Source organism: Solea solea, chromosome 2 (assembly GCF_958295425.1).
Source record: "Solea solea chromosome 2, fSolSol10.1, whole genome shotgun sequence".
In the NCBI taxonomy this organism is placed as follows: domain Eukaryota; kingdom Metazoa; phylum Chordata; class Actinopteri; order Pleuronectiformes; family Soleidae; genus Solea; species Solea solea.
This window is the reverse complement of record NC_081135.1, coordinates 2,095,228-2,117,812: the sequence shown is the minus strand read 5'-3', so window position 1 is coordinate 2,117,812 and position 22,585 is coordinate 2,095,228. Positions and strand designations below refer to the sequence as shown.

The window sequence follows — 22,585 nt, the reverse complement described above, 5'->3', positions numbered from 1 at the left end:
CCGTCCCCCCCGGCAGCCATGTTTCTCAGTCTGACTGGGGCGTCTTTGTCTCACACTCCGTGCACTCACTGCTGACAAGCGCTTACAAGAGATCCTGCAGTGTCTACTGATGATGTCATTTTTCATGGTAGGACAGTCTCCACAGTTGCCGTGGAAACTAGGTCAAGCGCTGGTGAGGTGACAGAGGCTGTTCCAGACACACTCAGTCTTCCTCGGCGCAGCTGCACACACCAGCGAGCTCGGCGAGGAGTTTCCTCCGTAAATCTGTCTGGAGTAATTTCAGGACAGTGCTGTGTGTCTGTCGTGCACACGTTTAAACACTAAATATAGACACAAATACACTAGATTCACACACTGCAGCGGCTTGGAAACAGTTAAAAAAACATCAGTGACTTTCATGGAAAATTAAGTGAAAGCTGAGATATTTCAGTACTAATGAGCCCTCATATGATTTTGTTTAAAGGCACAGTTCAGTTTTCTGACACATACATGACTGCCAGTGTGGACACGAGGACACACAAGAGAGTTCACCTCATAAAATCTACACCTGCGTAACTCGGCAACATCCTACAGACATGTTTGTTGCCTTTTCTGACTAAAAGCAAAAGTCTTTTTTAACAGCTTACTCTCCTGCACCAAACCCCATAGAGAAAATGAGTGATTTTAGCTACAGGCAACACAGGAGCTGCTGCTTTAGTGCTGCCTCGTGTGGTCAGTTTGTGTCACTGATGTAAATCTGAACAAAGGAATTTAAACACGGAAGTGACAGAATGACACATTTGAACTCACTCACGGGGGCAGCAGCCGATCAACAGCTCCTGTGTGCTGTGATGTTAAATTGTTGATTTTCTCTATGGAGTTTGGTGCAACACTAACTTTACTTCAATAAGACGTCCAGACAACAATGATTTCATTTGATTTTCTTTATTTATCTTCCAATAGATTTTACATTATCTTGCTGGAACCAAAGAAACATTGGACTATAGAAACATAAAATAGCACAAAATATATGAAAAAAAAAAAAACAACAAAAAACCCAAAAAGAACATTTAGAAATGATTACACTGAAAGTAAAACTGGGATGAGGGTCTTTGCTTGAATGGATCTTTCTCGTTTGTACTTGTGTTGGTTGGTAAAGGTTTAACTGCAGCGATGGCACAGGCAGCCACACACGTCTTCACCCTGCAGTCTCCCAGTGTAGCGCCCTCTGCTGGCTAAAGCTGTGAGTTACAAGCTCCGTTCAGTGCCATTGTAATAAGGCAAAGGGGACAAAGGATGAAGATCAGCGGCTGTTCACGCTCATGCAGTTTTGGCTTAAAACCTTGAAAAACATTGTTTTTAATAGAAAGAGATAAAAGTGAAATGAAAGTGAGGAATAACTTTTTTTTAAGAGCTCTTAAAAACATAAAACTTTAAAGGGATAGTTCAGGTTTTTTGAAGGGTGGCTGTGTGAGGTGTCCGCAGTGATTTTATGGATCACTCCACATGAGATAAAAATGTTTTTTTAGCCAATTTTGAATTAAATATAAATAAAATCTACTCCTGCCTAATTCTATGACATCTTAAGAACATTTTCAGCAATTTTCTTGCTGGAAATGGACGTTTTTTAACAGCCAACTCTCCCACACCAAACCCCATAGAGAAAATCAGTGATTTTAGCTCGTGGGGACACAGGAGCTGCTGGTCTACTGCTGCCTCGTGTGGTCACTTTGTGTCACTGAGGTGAATCAGAACAGAGGAATTTAAACACCGAAGTGATCAAATGACACATTTAAACTCACTCATGGAGGCAGCAGTGAATCAGCAACTCCTGTGTGCTGTGACGTTAAATCGCTGCTTTTCTCTATGGGGTTTGGTGTGGGGAAACGCATACGTTAGAAATCTTCCGTTTCAAACCAGAAAAGTCTTTCTTCATACATCCTAGAGTCAAGCAGGAGTAGACTGAGTTATGTGAGCGTTTATTTTCAGTAAACGCTCGTGCGACCACAAACTTCAAAAGAAACACCCGTACTGTCCCTTTAAGCACGATGGACTCAAGATAAGGCAAATTGTTTTGGATAAGCTGAGTCTGCTCAGAAAGTGCTTCCATTTTTTTCTCTTTATTTTCCTCCTCGTCCTTTTCACCGTCAGTCAAACACGGGCCGACACATTTCCTCGTTTAGAAAACAAACAAAGGGCATTGTGGGAAATGTTGTGTTTTCAGACACATTGACTTTTGTTGTTGTTATTCTCTGCTGCAGTAAAAGAAAAGTAAAACACTGATTTCCCCTCATGCAAACATGGTTTCTGCCTCTGATTAATGAACAGATTATTATTATTTTTTTTAAAACTGTACGTTAAGAAATAAAAGAAACGATCACATCTTCAAACCCTTATGAAAAGTGCAATCCTTAACTCTAGTGATACATACGCCTCGAATAAAGTGTGGAACCTAAAGGTCCTTTGTCAGGGGATGAGCTGTACATCCAAACTTATTATTAATTAATAGATTATTTCATTCTTATATATAATATTTATTCATATATATATATATATAATCTATGCAACATTTAGGACTTTAAATCTATGGTAGTGTTACAGTCGCAGCGCTTACAGAGGCTGCTGTTGTTATAATATTTTTTGCTAATGAAAATATTTAGGTCGTTGTCGTAAATCTCGGTGAAGAATAAGAAACGTTCGTAGTCTTTTCTTTAACAATCTAACCGTGTTGTGTACAGTGTTCTAGCAAAAAAAACAGAAACAAAAACAAACAGGAAACCATGTCATTTACAAAAATACCCAACTTTAGTCATCATCGCGTCGCCACGGCAACAACTCAATATTGTTATGAAACACTATTATACTATAGAGTGAAAAGTACATCTTTTTTGGAAATTTTTCTGCTCTTCTTTTTTTTATTTTTTTGATAAAATGTCACCTATACAATAAACTTTTTTATTTATTTTTTATGTCTTTTTGAATATTTTTTCTCTCCTCCTCCAACAACACAAGCGACTCTTTTAACTTTAAACTCTTTTTTCTTTCGTCAACGAGAAGGCAAGAAAGATCCGGTCGCTTTCCATCGGTGGGTTTGAATGTTTCTTTTTTAAAAAACAAAACAAAAACGCGTCTCCTCACTCACGCACTCACTCACGCACTCATTCATTCACTCACTCACTCACTCACTCATTCATTTGCTGACCTGACCGGTTAAAACGTTGAAATGAGTGAAAAAACAGCCCCAATAAATTACATTCATTTCAAAACAGAATAGTTTACAACATTGTTTCTGACTCAAATTTAAACCGAAAAAAGATAAATTACAACAAAATATAGAACGTGTTTTTTTTGTCTTTTGTCTTTTTTGTTTTTTTCTAAAACCACCTGCCACAAAAATATCAGAGTGAACGGATGAAAAATGATGATTGTTGTTGTTGTTGTAGAAGGTGGAGGTGGTGACATTTTTGAATAAAATATATATAAAATCTACTCCTGATTACGTCTACGATACCTTAAGAACATATTCATATATTATCTCAAAGTTACAGACTTTTCTTTTCACCAGCTCACTCTCCCACACCAAACCCCATAGAGAAAATCATCGATTTTAGCTCACAGAGACACAGGAGCTGCTGGTCTACTGCTGCCTCGTGTGGTCACTTTGTGTCACTGAGGTAAATCAGAACAAAGGAATTTAAACACTTAAGTGACCAAATTATACATTTAAACTTACCCACAGAGGCAGCAGTGGGTCAACAGCTCCTGTGAGCTGTGGTGTAAAATCGATGATTTTCTCTATGGGGTTTGGTGCAGGGAAGCGAGTACGTTAGAAAACGTCCGTTTCAAATCAGAAAAGCGTGAAAAGTCATTCTTAAGACATCAAGCAGGAGTAGACTGAAGAGTGCAGGGATGGAAATGATCCGACTGTGGATTGTCCATGTTAATCAAGCACCATGACATTACAGAGTTTTGCTGTTAAAGGTGTTAAAGAATAATAATTTAAAGACGATTGTTGTTGTTGTTGTTGTTGTTGTTGTTGTTGTGGAGGTGGAGGTGGTGACGGAGGGGGCGTGGTTTTTCAAACATACCTCAAGAGTAGACACACACAACACAAAATCTCTTAAATAACCTTTTTTTGAATACGTCTCTAAAACTATGAATATAAACTCTCAAAATAAGAGACACTTTTACACACACGTGACACAGTTTCACAACACTGTCACTCGCTCACGTCTCCTCATGTAAACTCTACTCAGACCACATTCTACAAAGCTAGCTTCTGATTTGTCCGTCCTTTTTTTTCCCGCTTCTTTTGTTTTTCCCGATAAAGTCACTTGAGAAACGGTTTGTCGGAAAAGTCTGTTTTTTTTCCCCCGAACAGTCCGTGTGATGAGAGCCAGTGTTTGTTTGTTTGTTTGTTTTTATTTCTTTTTAAGCGTATACAATCGGGATGCGTGTTGTTGTTGTTGTTGTTGTTGTTGTTGTTGTTGTTGATGAGCATTTCTTAGGCACTTCTACAGTTTTCTAAAAATGGAACAGGATTCTCGGTGAATGTAGGGTTTGGACAGGACGAGCGACGGTGACAGGGTGAAAGCCCTCCAGTCCAAGTTCAAGTCATCGTTTTTTTCTTTGTTTGTTTTTTGTGTTTTTGACGAGCGGCGTCAAAATGCACCTATTTTTCTTTTTTTTTTTAGCACTTAAATCCTTCTTCACCCACACCACCCTCCACAAAGACTCTCCTACCAGGCCCTGGTGTTGTGGACCTCGCGTCAAGTCCCAGTCTGCCGGCAGACCTTCACTCTCTCACACACACACACACACACTTATGCAAGGCTTGGTGAAACCATCAAGCGTCGCTAAGGCCTTGGCACAAAACCCTGAACCTTTAGAGGTCGTTCAAATGTAGCATCGTGAAAAAACACGCGATTTTCACCTCTTTGATAATGTGTCAGAATAAAAGCCAAAGAAAATATGGAGCAAGTCTGTCCACACTGAAAACATGTCAGTCACAAGTTTTCATAATAAAAGTCTGTCCACACTGAAGACATGTCAGTCACAAGTTTTCATAATAAAAGTCTGTCCACACTGAAAACATGTCAGTCACAAGTTTTCAAAATAAAAGTCTGTCCACACTGAAAACATCACAGTCAAAAGTTTTCAAAATAAAAGTCTGTCCACATTGAAAACATGTCAGTCACCAGTTTTCAAAATAAGTCTGTCCACATTGAATACATGTCAGTCACCAGTTTTCAAAATAAGTCTGTCCACACTGAAAACATTTCAGTCACCAGTTTTCAAAAACAAGTCTGTCCACACTGAAAACATGTCAGTCACCAGTTTTCAAAATAAGTCTGTCCACATTGAATACATGTCAGTCACCAGTTTTCAAAATAAGTCTGTCCACACTGAAAACATGTCAGTCACCAGTTTTCAAAATAAGTCTGTCCACATTGAATACATGTCAGTCACCAGTTTTCAAAATAAGTCTGTCCACACTGAAAACATGTCAGTCACAAGTTTTCAAAATAAGTCTGTTCACACTGAAAACATGTCAGTCACAAGTTTTCAAAATAAAAGTCTTCAGTCTAGCGTTGATTATTTCCACAATCGATAAAATCTTGCGATTATTTAAATGTTAGTTCCAGAAAATGTCTGAAAATGTTGTTGTTAAACATTAAATTATTGTTTTTCTGATATTTGTTGTCATACGAAGCGAGGAAACTGGAAAATATTCACTTTTAAGAAGTTGAAAATAATCAGAGAACTTGTTTTAGTTATTAAAAACAGTCAAACATAAAATGAGTTGACATTTAATTGAGTAAAATCCTTTAAAATAAGTCTTTTAAGCAGACGCTAGATTGAGGTGATCATTTAGCTACATGTGAACGACCCCAGAGGCTTCTCGTTCTTCTGTCAACACTGGGCATGTCTTCCTCGTCCTCTGTCCTGACTGCATGCAAAAAACTAAATCTTTTATCTTTCCTGCCACTCCTCCTCCTCCTCCTCCTCCTCCTCCTCCTGCTCCTCCTGCTCCTCAACAAAGAACTGAGCCCAAACAAATAAGTGGCGTTGTTTTCGGAGCAGCTCAAACAATCAGGCAAAACTGAGACATGGGGTGTGTGTTTGTTTGGCTGTGGCTCTGCCGTCTGTCTGGCCGACGACTTTTGGCGAGATGTTTCTGTTTCCAGAGAGGAGAAGTTGGCAGAGGGAGAGGAAGGAGGAGGAGGAGGAGGAGGAGGAGGAGGAGGAGGAGGATGACGATGGCATCTTCTTCTTTAACAGCGCGTGTGGAGACGAGGTGTGTGTGGTTGTGCCACTGCTGTCCACGTTAAAACACGAGCGTGGGGATTTCCTCCACCATCCAACATCCACCATCCACCAACCACAGGGACCAAACGTTTGTGCGGAGGATAAAGATGAGAGATCGGGTGCAGACGGAGTTGTTAAAATGACCTCTATAGTGTGTCTGTTATGTGTGTATGTCGTACAATACAGGAGAATATTTTTGATTTTTTTTCATGTTAATAGTTTTTTTTTCCTCTTTTCTAGCAATACATACATTATATATCTGTGTTTTTTTTTGTTTTTTTAAATCTGTGTGTGTGTGTGTGTGTGTGTGTGTGTGTTACACCGGCACTGCAGTTCTTACGGTTAAATTGAAGTGTTACACTCTTAGCATGCAGGTTGTTGGACCTCTACAGGAGAGGCAAGGTAGTATTTACACAGGGGCTGTTTTGGGTTTCCTAGTGCAGCTTCAAGACACTCCGGTCCTTTCCTGACGCTCACTTCAGGATAATCTGCAGAGGAGACAGAGAGACAGACAGAGAGAGAGACAGAGAGAGAGACAGAGAGACAGACAGAGAGAGAGACAGAGCCATGCGGAGAAGACAGGGAAGAGGACTTTAGACAGAAACCACAACTCTGACAGTGGATTTTTCATTATTTACAAAAGAAAAACACAACGTAATTGAACAAAAGTGACGGTTGGTGTCTCGTTAAGATCTGGATCAAACGGTGTCAGCTAAAGTCCTCGGTAAGACTTCATCTGGTGTGTTCATGTACGACGAGGAAACAGACACAGGAAGGACGTCCAGAACGAAGTGAAAATATCATAAATTCAAGTTTGTTTTTGGACTTTAACACAGCTAAAACCAAAGAGTGGTCGCGTTAGACGCAACACCAGCGATCAACAGACATTTTTATCCAACCGGCTACAAATAAGTGGCTTTTATGGTGTTTAATTGTGGCTGTTATTTGTCTGTTGTTGAGATGTGGTTAAAAAACAAAAAAACGCCACTTTCTTCAGGTGCAAAATAGCATTTGATTCAGATCTGGCAACCTCAGCATCTCCTTTCTTTAGGATGTAAACGAATGATCCACCACATAACAACGAGAGGAGGAAGAGGAAGAGGAAGAGGAAGAAGAAGAAGAAGAGGAGAGGAGGTGGACGAGCTGCTGGCACAGAGCCGACACAGAACAAAGCTGCAGTGTGTTTGTTAACAGACAATCGACAGAAGCCACTGGTTTTAAATAGTAGGTGGAAAATAAACATGAATATTGAACATTACAGCGTGGCACAGACCCGCCCCTCTGACAGTTCTTCACACGTCTGCAGCCACAGCGCTCGCGTGTAATACCACATTCACACAGCAGAGGGTGCTGCGACTCTACACCTCATCACCACCAGTTGGTGACAGGTTTGTGAAATGCAGCCGTCACACGGAGCGTCGTGATTGGCTCGCGCTCCGCCGTGTCACAGAGACACTTCAGAAGGTCAAAAGGTGACCGGACGCTGGACTCTCTGTGCTCCTCCTCCTGTGTGTGTGCGGCGGCCATTATGTGCCACAGAGACGCACAGTTTCATAATTTACATCATAACAACGTCCGGCTCTTTCTCCTGGTCTTTGGTTTTATACTGAAAACCCAAAACAAGACGCGCACTGTGTGCAGTGCAGCTGGTGATTCTACATGTTGACTGTGTCCTAACGTAATGCAGCCTCTGGTGGGGCGGGGGCGAGGTGGGGGGGGTGGGGCGGGGGCAGACGGAGGCAGACAGCGAGCGCTGACGTCAGTGTGGGTTCTTGTCCCACATGGATCTTTAAGGAGCCGCTCTGCTTCCTGCTGCTGCTGCTGCTGCTGCTGCTGCTGAATGCCAATTACAGGAGGAGACGGTGACTCACAGGAAGTGCACATACTGGCGGCCAATGAGGAGCAATAAAGCACTAAGTACTCCTCACTGGAGAAGATTCATCTCCCTTTTTTTTATTTGAAATTCTAAAAACACAGGAGGCAACCAGGAGCTGCTGGTCCGCTGCTGCCTCGTGTGGTCACTTTGTGCCGCTGAAGTAAATCTAAAGAAAGAATTTCAAATGCCGAATTTTTCAAAATAAGACATTTGAACCTAGTGATAGAGGCAGCAGTGGATCAACAACTCCTGTGTGCTGTGATGTTAAATCACTGATTTTCTCTATGGACTTTGGTGTGGGAGAGTGAATGATTTATAAAAAATTCAGTTTTCATTCAGAAAATGGTGTTGAACAGCTTCTTAACCTATTATAGTGTAATATATACGTCTTTATTTAACTCAGTGACACAAAACGACGACACGAGGCAGCAGTCGTGAGGTAAAATCGCTGATTTTCTTCTTAAGATATAATAAGACTTAAGCAGATTTTATGAGCTGAGTCTTCTGTTAAGTGGCTAAAACTCTTGTGTTTTAGGCAGCAAGTAAAAGAGGAGGAGCGAGAATAAGTGGAGCAAGGTTCTTAATAATAATTTCATGTTGCGGACACGACGGTTGCCCGTGGCTCCTCGGTCTTTGTGTCGCGGTCCACGTTGGAGCAGAGAGTGATTGGCAGCTGCATGAGGCCAGAGTGCCAGCATTGTCCTGAAATCGTCCAGGTTTAAATTGGGGCACACATGCGTCACCCTGGCATTCAGACGTGGGCGCAGCTTTCCTGGCTCCCGCTGACACGCAGCAGCAGCAACAGGAGCGCCATTTTTAGACAACTTCTGTGATCGTCTCTCTCTCTCTCTCTGACCGGCTCGTAACTCACATTTATCCTTCTGGAGAAACAAGGTAAACGTGTGAGCGGTGCGTATGGAAACAAAGCTGCAGGGATTGTGTGCGTTTGCGTGCGTGTGTGTGTGTGTGTGGCACGCACGAGCGGCGCCCCCTGCTGCAGATGGAGAGGCTCATTTTGACGACAGAAGTGGAAAACAAAAGTGAAACATGCAAACACAAAGAAAGAAAAGTAGTGCAACACAACACGACACAAACTACTACTTTGCAAATGTGGGAGCTCTGAAGAAGTGCTCGTCGAGTGGCCGATTTACGCGCCGCGCCGGCTCGGACAGCGCCCCTCTGCTTTACACTCGGAGGGCAGCACTTATTCAGAGCTCCGGGGACTGATGAGAGAAAGCTTTAAAAGGAGCAAACCTGATTGGCTGGTGCTGTTGCTGCGTAGGGGACACTTGTGGCAGGAGTTGTTGCTGCAGAGACAGTAGCAGGCGTAGCACTGTACATCATTGGGACTTTGTTTTGAGGGCGGGAGAGCACGGGGGAAGGTGGAGAGGTGAGAAGGGGGTAGCAATGGACAGGTGGGCGGAGCAGTTGTGATGAGTGTGCGAGCGGCGGTGTCGTTTGTTGTTGTTGTTGTTGTTGTTGTTGTTGTTGTTGTTGTAGTTGATGATGGTGGATGTTACAGAGAGCCAGCAAGCCATCGTTAGGGTTACACCGGCAGATGGCATGCAACCATTCACAATGCAAAGCAAAGGAAGGACAGAAAGAAAGAAAAGGGAGCGTGGGAGGAAAAAACAAACAAACAAAATAACAGAAAACAAGAGGAGAGAAGCTGATTACAATCACAGGTAAGGAAATTTATACGGAAAATCAGTTTTGCTCGGGGTTGTTTATTTCCCAGAGAAATTTAAAGGGCACAGAAGACACCAAATCTGAGACACGGGAATTTCCCTCCTATTTGTCTCTTAAATAAATGTGGGCTGATAAAGCCGAGCAGCGGGGAGACGCCAGAAACACAGTCGGCTAACTCCGCCGCCACCGCGCCAAAGACACTTAAGACTCTTTCATTCCCGTCCCGTTGTTTGTAAACTTCTCTGGGAAACTGATTTGAAATTTCCTGATCAACACGGGGCACAGCAGACAGACCTACAGCTACACAACAAACACGTCGGTCTGCTGCGTCGTCACAGTCTCAGCTCACATGGTTTAAATCATCAACACCATCATTTAGCAGAGAACGTCAGTGAGCGGGAAAAACCACGACTGGAACTCTTCTCAGGCGACACAAACAACACGAGGCGGTGCAGAGACGCAGTTTTTGTCTCACCTGCAAAGAGCTGCAGACGCTCCTCCCACCACCACTCCCACCCCCCCACCCCATCCCCCCACCCCACACACAGTACAAACACACGCCCCCAAACTACATCAAACAACGTGCGTGGTGTGAGTGCAAAGGGAAGGTCGGGACCTACCAAGACTGCTAGCAGGAGTCATGCAAAAGACTGACCCTGTTGTGTTCATGCAGAGAAAGAGACAGAGAGACAGAGAGACAGAGAGAGAGAGAGAGAGAGGGGGAGAGAGAGGAGGAAAGAAACGTGTTAATTGAGAGGGAGGATAATAATAACAACAACAACAACAAGGTTATTTATACAAGACAAAAACAAAACTCCTGTGCTTCTGTTGCAGTGGTGATGTCAGATGGGGTTAATCAATCACTCACTCACTCACTCACTCACTCACTCACTCCACAAAGGGGGAGGTGTAGTTATGAAAGCCCCGCCCCCTTCACATCATGTGTTCATCAGGTGATGTAGAGGAAGTGAGATTAAAGAAAAACATCGCTGATAGCAGCTTTAATTGTTTCACGTTTACAGGTGTAAAGAACGGGAATGATGGGTAATGAGTGACTTATACGACGTGGAGTTTATTTAACAGCATTTTCCTCCTGAACTTTCATTTAGATTTTACGCGTGTTATTCTCATATGTTTTGGTGATAATAAATAATCAAAGACGTACTTTATGGGAAAAAGAGATAAGACAAACTGCAAGAGGAAGGAAAAGCACAGAGGTGACAGCAGCAGCATCATCATCATCATGCAGGGTCAGTGCACACGTCGTCATTTCATCACAGTAAACATCACACACCCAACCTGAAGCCACATGTCCACACACACACACACAGAGGGACGAGGAGACATTTCCACAGCGCAGGGAAAGTTAGCGAGAAGGTAGAAAGCAGACGAGCGTCCACATGAATCACGAGCGCTGCAGTTTAACCCGAGGCTCTGCAGCTACTCTCAGTTTGGACTGGATTCCTTTCGCTCGAGAGTAAAAGAACTTGAAGAGGAATACGACGAGGCCCTGAATTCATTCTGGGAAAATTGGAAAAGTGCTTTTGATAAATGAGATTATTGTTCGTTGCTCTTGCCAGCACGGATTAAATACAAACTGAATAGGTTTGTCTTTGCCATTATTTTTCTTTTTAAGGCCTAAAGAGTGTTTTTCTTTATTGGATTCTTCCCTGAAACAAAGTCAGAGAGCTTATTTGGTTTTTGTCTCAGCCAGCGTGTGATTTTAACACACTCACAATGAGTGGATTATTGTTTACATTAGAGCGGATTCATTTCATCATCATCTAATCAATGAATCCAGTAAAATGTCGACTAACATATGATGTTCTCAAAGGTCACGTTTTCTTCAGTTCAATCAACTTTTACATCTGACACCAACATTTCTGTGGTCAGATTATTAAGTACAGCTACACTTTAAGCTCTTTTGTTTTATTATTATTGTGGCAGGAACAAGAGGATTTTAACCTTAAATGCTTATTTTTAAACTTTCACTTTGGGAAAACAATAAATTCAACACCATACGTTTTTAAAATAACCTTTAATTCTACATTTAATCACAGTTTCAGAGCCTCTTATCTGCTGAGAGTGATGTACAGCCAAACTATTCACATTAAAGAAGCTGAAAACTAACTCACAGAACTTGTTGTAATTATTAAAAAACAAGAGATTCATATTTAAGGACCTTAGATTTGATTGATTTGATTCTTGTTTTTAATTTCATGTTTTTGTACGGAGGAGAGTTTGTAGAAACAAGAGTTAGAATACTGAGATTTAAGTCAGAATCCTGGCTTTTTATTTTGTTTTCCAAAAAAATATCCACATGTGGCCTTAATCCTCTTCCATACTGTCCATTTTTAGAAGTAGAAGTAATATTTTGCATCACAAATAAGATGATAAATGTTTAAATATATATATTTACTTCACAATGATCACAATAACATGCAGAATCTTGATTATTTTGGTCGATAATCACGATATGAAACGGTAAATCTTAAAGTGTTCGCGTCAAAGCAGCGACTACTTCTGTCTTTAAGTCTTTGAAAAGGAAACAGATGGAAGAGATGTGTGTGTGATAATTAAAGGGTTAAGTGTGTGTTAAGTGTGTGTTAAGTGTGTGTGTCCACGAGGGAGATTCTCACCTGTGGGAAAGAAAGCAGGCTGCTGCAGCTGTGCGTTGGCCAGCGCCTGCTGGTAGTGCAAAACACTGGGGTTGAACAGGGAGCTCGCTCCGTTGCTCTTCTCCAGTGCCGGTCTCTTTGGTAGCGGCTGGAGGACGCCGTGGGGAAACGCCTGGCCACACGAAACACACACACACACGCACACACACACACACACACACACGTGACAAAAACACAGGCAGATTGGAGCTGAATAACGTCCATAAATCAACATTCTGTCTTTCTACAGCACAGTAAACAAATGAAGACTTGCAGTAAACTACTAGCACAAAGACAATGAGAAAATTAAATCATAGCAAGGCAGTCAACAACAGCACGTTACAGAAGACTACGTTAGCATTACCATCTACTTCATTCAGTTAACAACCATAAACTATTTCAAATACTTTCAAAAGTTTCACAAAAAACAACAAAAGAGAGAACTTAATTTTCTTTTTTTGTGAGTGGCTACAGTACAATTAAAGAAGCTACATGCAAAGCAAAAGGTGAAAGGTCAAAGTACCAGGTCTACAGTTGCCTCGAGGGGTCGCTTCATTGCTTTGGCAGTCGACTGAGTCTTTAATTAGCAGGCAGCGAGCACATGATGGCAGTGGGCCAATGGGATTCAAGCGTATTAACATACAGGTAACAGCAAGCAGAGGTGCGTCATGGGGGACAGCATTGCATTGTGGGTAGGTGAGAAGGAAAAAAACAAAAACAAAAATAATCTGAATGCAAGTATACCACATACAAAACAATAGGCATGCACATAAACAAAAAATCATTTTCTTTTGTTTTACTTTGAAGAAACATTGCTACCAATTTTTCTTTCTTTTCCTTTTTTTTGAATTAGTACAAAAGCAACAAAAGCATCTACATTATTATTATTAACTTTGTTTTTTTTTTTACTACTGGGAAAAGCATTTTTAGTACTGAATAGTACAAAATATATAATAATGTCAACACAAATGACGACACAGAACAACGTTTCCATCCGGCAGCGACATCTGGACACATTTATGTGGTCAGATTATTAGGTACAGCTACAATTTGGCCTCTGTAGTTTTATTTCTGCGGCAGGAACGTGGAGATTTGAATCTTAAATGCTTTTTTTTAGCAGCATAATGTTTTTAAAATAACCTTTAATTCTACCTGGTGAATCACAGTCCAGACACCGCTGACAAAAAGCAGTTTAACAATCACATCCCTGACTCTCCGTGGAACCCTGACACAGTATTGACTTATTTCCATGTCGTTTTGTGTCGCTGAGATTATTTTTTATTTACTTTTACTGTGAACTGAGGTCAAATTGACCAGCGAGGAGGAGGATGAGGAGGAGGAGGCGTTAATGGACACCTTGAAAATATGTCTTTGCAGTTTAATCCCAGAATGTGGAGCTCTGTTTATTCTCACTGATTTAAAAAGTGACGTGAATGCTGAGTGAATGCACACACACACAAAAGATGACATGAATGTGAGGATGAGTCCATGCACAAGCCTGTTGTGTAGTTGTATGTGGCGTTTTCTCTCTTTCTGGTCGTTACAGAGTGAACGATGCACTGTCAAACAAGTGTGTGAATCAAAAATGGAGGATGTTTTCGACAGGAAGTGAGAGCAGAGATGATTGCAGGAGGTCACAGTGTGGGGAAGCAACAACACAGTGAATAAGCGATGAATAAAAAAAGTGTAATCCCGGGGATTAAAGCAGGAGAGTCTTAATGTAACCTCGTCTGCAGCACACTTCAATACAGCCAATTTACTTTAAATGAAAAACAGTGAGTTATTGGTGACTGTATTGGTCGTATTTGCAGCAGAGCAGCAACGCGGGGTTTTTATGGTTCAATAAAAAGTTTCCCCCGGCTTTAGGCCGCGAGCCGGCAGAACATTGGCTCCAAGGCGCTGACTAAACAAGTCGCCGCGCCGAGGTTAACCCTCCTCACCTTTAGCGCGGCTTGTAACTGCGCATGGTAAATTGGGAATTGGGTCATAAAGTTGATAAACTGGAGAGTGGGGAAAACACACACACACACACACACACACACACACATACACACACACACACACACACACAGGAGCAAACGTGTGAGTTAAAGCCTCGACGACGCGCCCGCTCACCTGATTGAAAAGTCGCAGAGGTGAGACAATCGTTAAAAACTGTGCTGACCACTTTAAAACGCTGGCTTATTGTTAATATAATAGATTCAGGACATTTTCAGTCCTTGTTTTAAAGTGACAGCTAATGATGAGGGAACTACGGTGGCCCTCACAGACCACAACGGAGGTCAACGGCAGTTTTAAAGCGCGCACACGCTGACTCAGTCACGTCGTTTTCCATGACTTCATAGCTCCTCCTCAATGTGGGCGGAGTCGCCATAGCAACGGCCGCGACACAAACACACAAAGCAGTCGTTTTCAGTGTAACTGAATCATTAGAACCAGAGGATCATCTGTTAAATGTTAATGTCGGAGATTAACGCTTCATGTTTTCAGAGATGTTTCCAGGTACCAGGAACTAGTTTTCGGTTAGAGTCAAGTCAAGTAGTGCTAGAGCTGAATAATGGAACAGCGCCTTAATACAAACGTTCATTCAGTTTCTACCATGAAAGCCTTCTACACACTGGACTGTAACATCACCGTAAAAAAATCTAAATGTTTGGTTCTGTCTCTTAAATCTCAGGCCCTTGTTTGTTCTGTTGTATGTTCAATGTTGTACCCTGTAAGTCTGTGGTTGGTACAAACCTGTGTCAGTAAATGTCAGTAATAAGTCATAGATTTTAGCAGATACTACAAACAAAAGCATTCTTTTGTATTTACTTCACTTCGTTTAAAGGATGCGACGCACCCGGCCGAGCGAGTACATACTACAGTGTTAATCTTAGGCTACGCAAAGCAAATGATCTTTATGTTACACACTGGACCTTTATTGCAACGACACTCACCAGCGCTGACTCACGGTTAACTTAACATCTGCACTGTGGACCTACGTATGTAGAAAACACGAGAGAGAGAGAGATGGAGGCAGCCAATGAGAGGGAGGGAGAGAGGGAGAGAGGGAGAGAGGGAGAGAGGGAGAGAGGGAGTTCTGTGCGACGTGTAAAGCATGCCCATGCCGTGGAGGAAAGGCGTCAGCACACTGATGCAGTGCAAGGTGTGTGTGTGTGTGTGTGTGTGTGCGAGCGCAGCAGCCAAAAAAGCCACTCGGAGCAGGGAGGAGGGTGTGGTCTGTCTGTCTGCACTGCCACCTGCCTGTCTCTCCCCTCAGACTGCTGGGTATTTATTTATCCAGCTGAAACACAGGGGGGGGGGGGGGGGGTAACCCCTCTCCACTCCTGCCTCATCCCCACCCACACGGACTGTGATGTTACATCCTCATCCATCCCTGATTCAATTTGCACTGATCTGCAGAGAGCTGCATTTATCATACAGAGCACGGGGGGAGGGAGGGAGGCAATGGGATGAGAGGGGGGGTGAGCCAGCACATTGTCTCTGTGTGAACCAAGGGCATTTGTAAATAAAAAAAAAAAAAAAAAAAGAGTCGCGCGGTCAGAGAGCGGCAGATTGTTGTTGTTGCAGCAGCAGCAGCGTTGAGTCTTCACTAAACCCTGTTTATTGTTGACTGAAGCCAAACCAGCACAGGTGCCAGGTGGGTATGTTTGTTTTTACAGTAATAAAGCAGCGCTCCACATTTTATGTTCCCCAGTGAGTCATCATTAAAGGGACAGGTCAGGTTTTTCTCAAGTGCAGGTGTCACCCAGAACTCGCCAGCAGGGACACCAGGGACACCAGGGATAACTATTTTAACCACCTCACAAAAACTACACCTATCTACACAATACAATATATAGAAAATCCACTCCTGCTTAAGTCTTCGATGTCTTAAGAACATTTTCAACACTTTTCAGGCTGGAAACGGACGTTTTTTAACAGCTAACAGATTATTTTATCTTGTGGGGACACAGGAGCTGCTGGTCTACTGCTGCCTCGTGTGGTCACTTTGTGTCACTGAGGTCAATCTGAACGAAGGATTTTAAATGTCGAATACACAATATAAGACATTTGAAGGTACTGATGGAGGCAGCAGTCGATCAACAGCTCCTGTGTGCCGTGATGAAACAATCGTTGATGTTCTCTATGGGGTTTGGTGTGAGCGAGTTTGGCAATATAATAATCCTCAAAGATAAGATCTCAGTGGAAGGTTCAACGTGGACTGAACTTTAGAAGCTCTACGATAACAGTAAGAGTGCGTGTTTCCTGTGGTGTCGTGCGCTCACCATGGCTGCAGCTGTGGCGGCGGCTTGTGCGGCCACAGCCGTCTGGTTGGCCTGGTGCTGCGCGGCCTTGATCTTGGCCTGCAGGTGCGCCGGCGGGTGGAAGTACTTGCACTTCTCGCGGGAGCAGCGGCTCTTGATGTAGTCCATGCACACGGTGACCGTGTTGTCGCTGGTGTCGATCATGGGGCTGTCGCTCGGGTGGGCGAAGCGGCAGTCGGTCTCGCCGCGCGCGCAGTTGCCCCGCTGGAACTCGCGGCACACCTGCGGGGGAGCACACACACACACGCGCGCACACACACACACAGAGACACACACATATTTGAGTTTTCACTGCGTCATAAATCAGCACTAACAGAAAAATAACTGAATTTAATTCTATTATATACAACTAACGCTAAAGCTAGAGTGCAATTTCATTTTTATATGATTTATTTAGTTTTTGTGAGTGTTTAAAATCTGTACAAAGTGCTAAAAGTCAGTTTAAGTTCACTATCTGCTGTGGAATAAACTCAAAATGTGACACTACCAACGAAAATGTTAACAGGTCAGTGTGTAGGACTTAGTGACATCTAGAGGAGAAGTCACATATAGCAGATATGGGGACATAGGGCTCATTATAAGGTAATAAAACACACTTTTATGACTCTAAATTGTACAAAATGGACCTTTAACCTCTCTTTATTCTCATGTAAGGTTGAGGAATTCAAAACATTTTATAACATTTTGCGAAGACCAGGCTGCGATTATTAATCGATGACTTCATTTTTTAAAGTAATTATGAGTGTTTTTCAGAATATTTTGCTCCGTATAACACAAGACATTTGAAAACAAACACAGATTAACATTTTATGACATTTTGTGGACGACGACAAACAATTAACTGAGAAAATAAGCCCTGGTGATGGATTTCATGGGTTTCTGGTCTGTTTCAATCGTGTGACGAGGAAATAAAACACATAACATACTGATGTTTGTACAAATGAGGCTTAAATTAGACTTAAGGTTTATTTAAACACATGCAAGGAGGGTTTCAAACCCGAATGACTGTGAAGCAGTGAAGCAGTCGTGTTTAACACAATCACAGGAGGATCTGCTTTACACACACACACACACACTGTGTGGGAGTGTATGAGCGTCTCTGAGGGACTCTTTCATTAGAGCCAACTTCATTCAGTTGCTAAGTGATAGCACTCCCAGAGAAAAACACATACAGGCACACACCTACGCATCACCTCCAGGTCTTAGGGAGGTTATTGTTTATATTTATGAAATGTAGAGGAGTGAAAAACCCTCTCCATATGCAACCTTCCCAATCATAACACTTCTCCAGGGGGGGAAGATGTTGACCTCTGTGCTCGTTTGCTGTAAATTCCTATCATAATTATTATTATTGTTATTATTATAATTATCATTAATATCATTGCTGTTATCACGACAGAATCACACACGCTGGGTCTTGTGTTTGACGATGATTCAGAGGTAAAAACAAGGGTGTAGCTCTCTGCACAGTGACCAAATCATAACACAGCAAAAGACAAAGCTGCTGCTGCTGCTGCTGTTGTTTCACAATTTACCAGCCTTTCCTTTTCAAACTGTGACTCCACAAGTGGCTTGGTCCCAGATTTCAATAGACTGAAATGAACTTTTCAGGTTTTTCAAGCCTCATTTGCTTCTTTAGTCTCATCAGCTGAAGGTTAATTCAAAGTGCATCTATTCACGTCCATTAAATGTGTTGTAACGCTAACAGTGCTGCCAGAATTGAACTTTAAGTTAACTTTATGAAACAGTTGAGTCATTTAACTCAATGTCTGTGTGTTTTCAGGTAAAAGATAATAATGTAAAACTGCAATGATGACAGAGAAGCAGAGAAAACTGAGCCCCTTAAGAGTTCCTTAAAAAACGTACTCATTTGTTCCTAGCGGCAGAAAATGTCACCTTCCCAAAAACAGTTTTTCTTCCACTTTAAATAAGTCAGTCTTTTAAAGCTACTTCAGCCTGAAATATACATATCAAATATTAATAATATTTTTAAAAATAACAACTCCACTGTTTTTTTTTTTTTTTTGGAAAAAACAAAAAACTACAATAATTTCCATAAAACACATTTCAAGGAGAATTTGATAATAATTAATATTAGGCCCTGGGATGGGTCAATGATTGGCAGAAACATTGATTTGTATGCATAATTATTATTTTTTTGCTGTGTCAGATCTTTTAAAAATAACTTACTAATTTGTTCCTAGCGTCAGAAAATGTCACCTTCCCAAAAACTGCTGTAATTTTTTTTATATATTAACTTTAAATGAGTCAATATTTTAAAGCTACTTCAGCTTGAAATCGACATCTCAAATTGTAATAATATTTTTTGAAATTTTTAACCCTTTAAAGGCAAAGAGAAGGAGAGAGAGAGAGAGCCATGAGTGGGTTGTGTCACCTCCAGCTTGTCGGTACGCAGCAGCTTCTGGCCGGAGGACGAGCCGCCGGTCACGGAGACGGGCGGGCTGCCGGGGACGATGACGGGCGTGTTGGGCAGGATGTCAGTGGGCACCAGGCCCATGCTGTGGGACATGGGAGTCAGGTACTGCGTGTAGCTGAGTCCCGCGCCGGAGCCCAGACCCTGGCTGACTGGAAACGTCTGCTGCGGACAAAAGAGTAAAGTCACCCAAAAAAATGTCTTCCCTCTCATCTTTGGCTTATTAGCGGGGGAAAGACTTAAAGTGATGGATGGACGCAGGAAGTGGAGGATGAAGGGCAGAGAAGTGGCTATTGCAATTAAAAAAGATTAGTCAGAAGAAGCAGATTTGTAATAAATGGTGCATCTACGTTGAGAAATGGGCGAGTGAAAAGGTTTATGAGGAAAAGAAGAGAAGGGAATTAAGGGTAGAAATAAGGGAAGAGTTATGTTTTTAACCCTCCGTGTAAAGCGCTGAAGATTTCGCTGAGCACGCGTGTTCTTTTTCAGCGACGCAGGAACTCAACGCTGATGCAGTTAAACATGTTCACACCTGGCAGTCGCGCCTGACTGCAGAGCACAAACCCCCCAGAGAGCAGCTCAGGATTGCTGTGCTTTGCTCAAGGGCACTGCGACTGCAGCGGCGGGGGTGTGAACAGACACGGCCGTCCTCCACTAAAACCTGTTCTCTCAGGTGAATATCCATCAAAGGTCTGCGTGATGAACTGTCACTGACTCGTCATGTTACCTCAGTGAACCCTCGTCTGCTTCACCTTTTTTTGTGGGGTTGTAAACTAATCTACATCAGCTCAAATCTACAATGTCTTAAGAATATTATATATATATATATATATATATATATTTTGCCACTTTTTCTTGCCCCCTGAAAAGTCTTTTCTGACAGGAAACTGAAGTTTGTAAAGCGCTCACTCTCCCACACCAAACCCCATAGAGAAAATCAGTGTTTTTAGCTCGCATGGACACAGCAGCTGCTGGTCAACCGCTGCCTCTTGTGGTCAGTTTGTGTCACTTCTGTTAATCAGAATTAAAGATTTCAAACACAGAATTCATAAAAATAACACTTTTGAACATACTAAAGGAGGAAGCAGTAGATCAACAACTCCTGTGTGCCGCGATGTAAAATCACTGATTTTCTCTATGGGGTTTGGTGTAGGGGAGAAAAGGATTTACAAACTGACACAAACTTCAGTTTTTCTCTTGTCAAATATTAAAATATTGCAGACATAAGCAGGCATAGATGTTATCAAGCTGCTATAATCACTCACTGGCAGCCATGTTGTCAGCGATGAGTCCGTACGTCGTGTCTTTTAAACAGTGTGTGTGTGTGTGTGTGTGTGTGTGTGTGTGTAAGTGTGAGACACTGACAGTAACTCCAATTAACCAAATTCTCCGATTAGATGTATGACATGAAAACATCAAACTCACCACAGGCTGCATGGCGGTGCCCGGGATCATGAACTGCATCTGCTGAGCCAACATGGCCGCCGCTGTCTTCTGCTGGATCAGGTTGTTGCGCCCGTTGATCTCCAGCTGGGTCTTCAGGTGAGCGGGTGGGTGGAGGTATTTGCAGTTCTCCCGTGTGCAGCGGCCCTAAACCGGCAACAGGGGGCGACAGAGAGATGAGAGAGAGAGAGCGAGGTGGTTGTTATGTGGCATTGATTATAAAATCATGAAGTGCTTGAAGGCAGCATCCATATTCACACTGTGCGAGTGTGAAACATAAGATTATTAAAGCTCAGCATCGGGTGGAAACGTCGTCGTGTGAGAGATTATTATCGCTTTCTGACTTAAATCTGGTCGGTTCTTAGTTCCTGGATCTGCACGTGTACACACAGACACGCTGGAGGTCATGGGTGAAGGCAATTACACTCTTAATTCTTCATTTTTACACATACACACGCGTCTTGTCTTCTTTAATTCGTATAAATCTTTAAATAAAAGGATAATCTCTTTTCTGTATGAACTCAAAAATCCAATCATGACAAAGAACGATGAAGAATAACAATAAAGCTTTGGGTTTGGCTCGAGGAGTGATTTGAATACTTAATATATTCCGTTATTTCCTTGAAATGTTTGTTTCAGGTACAGGAGAATATCCTGTGACTCTTATTAGTTCCATATTTGTGGTCCGTCCACAGGAAAATAACAGTAAAGATCAGACCGAGTGGAAAATACGGAGTGGAATGAATTAGTGCGGAGAGGAAATGAATGAGAAGAGGCCGAGAGGAGAGACGGAGGCAGCGTGACGCGGCGAAGCTAAACTACAATCAGTCTCTTATGAGAAGACGCAGGAGCAATAATTCACTAATTTCCTCTAGTGACTTCAATTACTCAGCCGCTGCACTCCAAAACTATTTCAGACTGAAGGACAACGCGTCACCACACTTCATATGCAGCAGCTGCACTCATCATTTCACTCATTTTTTGCTTCCAGGTGAAAAAAACAATTTGTCATCAGTTAATAAAGAGGAGGAAATTCTGTTAGGGCGTTGACCAGAAATTACTGGCGTGATTAGAAACATTAAAAAGTGACTGTGTTTAAACTTAGGTGTGTCAGAGAGCAACACACACACACACACACACACACACAGTCACTGCATTTCCTTTATTCATTCATAAGTATTTAATATAATATCATATATTTATTCTATTTTAACTCATTTTGCTGTTTAACAGCGCTTTCTAACTGAATTGAGTGAATTCTTAGTGAATGAATGAGTTCAATTATGTCCCTATTTTTAAATAAAGGCCAAAAACATGTTCCACATTCATAATTTAGATATTTAACCTTCCTCGAATTAAAAAACTGAGCTCAGAGAAGCAGCTTCGAGATGCATTCAGGAAACCTCGTAAAAAGTCCACTCACTAAATGCTGCCACCTTGTGATAAAACATTTGTCTTTTTACGACATAACAAACACCAACGACACTCGATTTTTCTATTCACAAGAGTGAGACGCCGCCTGCCTGGTGTGAAAATTCTACTAGACAATATGTTATTCTTATTCTCACACTACTCTTATAGTGTAGCACGTAATATCTGGAACACCTCCCATGGGTCGTGATGCAAATAAACCCAAAGCATGATATGGATTTGAAGTAGCTACTGTCTCTCTGTGTGTGTGTGTGTGTGTATATAAAGACTCATCATAATGACAATTCACAGAGTGTATATATATATTAAATTTCCAGCACATTAAAGTAGTTTTTTTCTATATTATTTATATAAATACAAATAATGTTGATTTCATTTTGATTGGAACAGCCTATTTCATTTCAAATGAACATAAAATATTATAATATAATTCAGCCACAGTATGTCATAGCCCCAT

General features: G+C 42.0%; 1 protein-coding gene across 12 annotated transcripts in view; it reads right to left on the bottom strand.

The window, feature by feature from the left end:
• Window positions 1-908: 908 nt before the first annotated feature.
• LOC131474247 (muscleblind-like protein 2a) overlaps window positions 909-22,585 on the bottom strand; it is a 58,122-nt gene continuing 36,445 nt past the window's right edge. For 2 of the 12 annotated variants that reach the window (XM_058652018.1, XM_058652024.1), the window contains exons 3-9: window positions 20,680-20,844; window positions 19,216-19,419; window positions 16,782-17,042; window positions 13,034-13,087; window positions 12,493-12,643; window positions 10,474-10,509; window positions 909-6,776 (exon numbers count right to left, since the gene is read on the bottom strand). In XM_058652018.1, the coding sequence (XP_058508001.1) occupies window positions 6,652-6,776; window positions 10,474-10,509; window positions 12,493-12,643; window positions 13,034-13,087; window positions 16,782-17,042; window positions 19,216-19,419; window positions 20,680-20,844 (996 nt within the window). In that variant the 3' untranslated portion in view covers window positions 909-6,651. Of the gene's footprint in view, window positions 6,777-9,418; window positions 9,514-10,473; window positions 10,510-12,492; window positions 12,644-13,033; window positions 13,088-16,781; window positions 17,043-19,215; window positions 19,420-20,679; window positions 20,845-22,585 lie in introns of all 12 variants that reach the window. The other 10 variants (XM_058652075.1, XM_058652041.1, XM_058652056.1 and 7 more) reach the window with 10 other exon arrangements.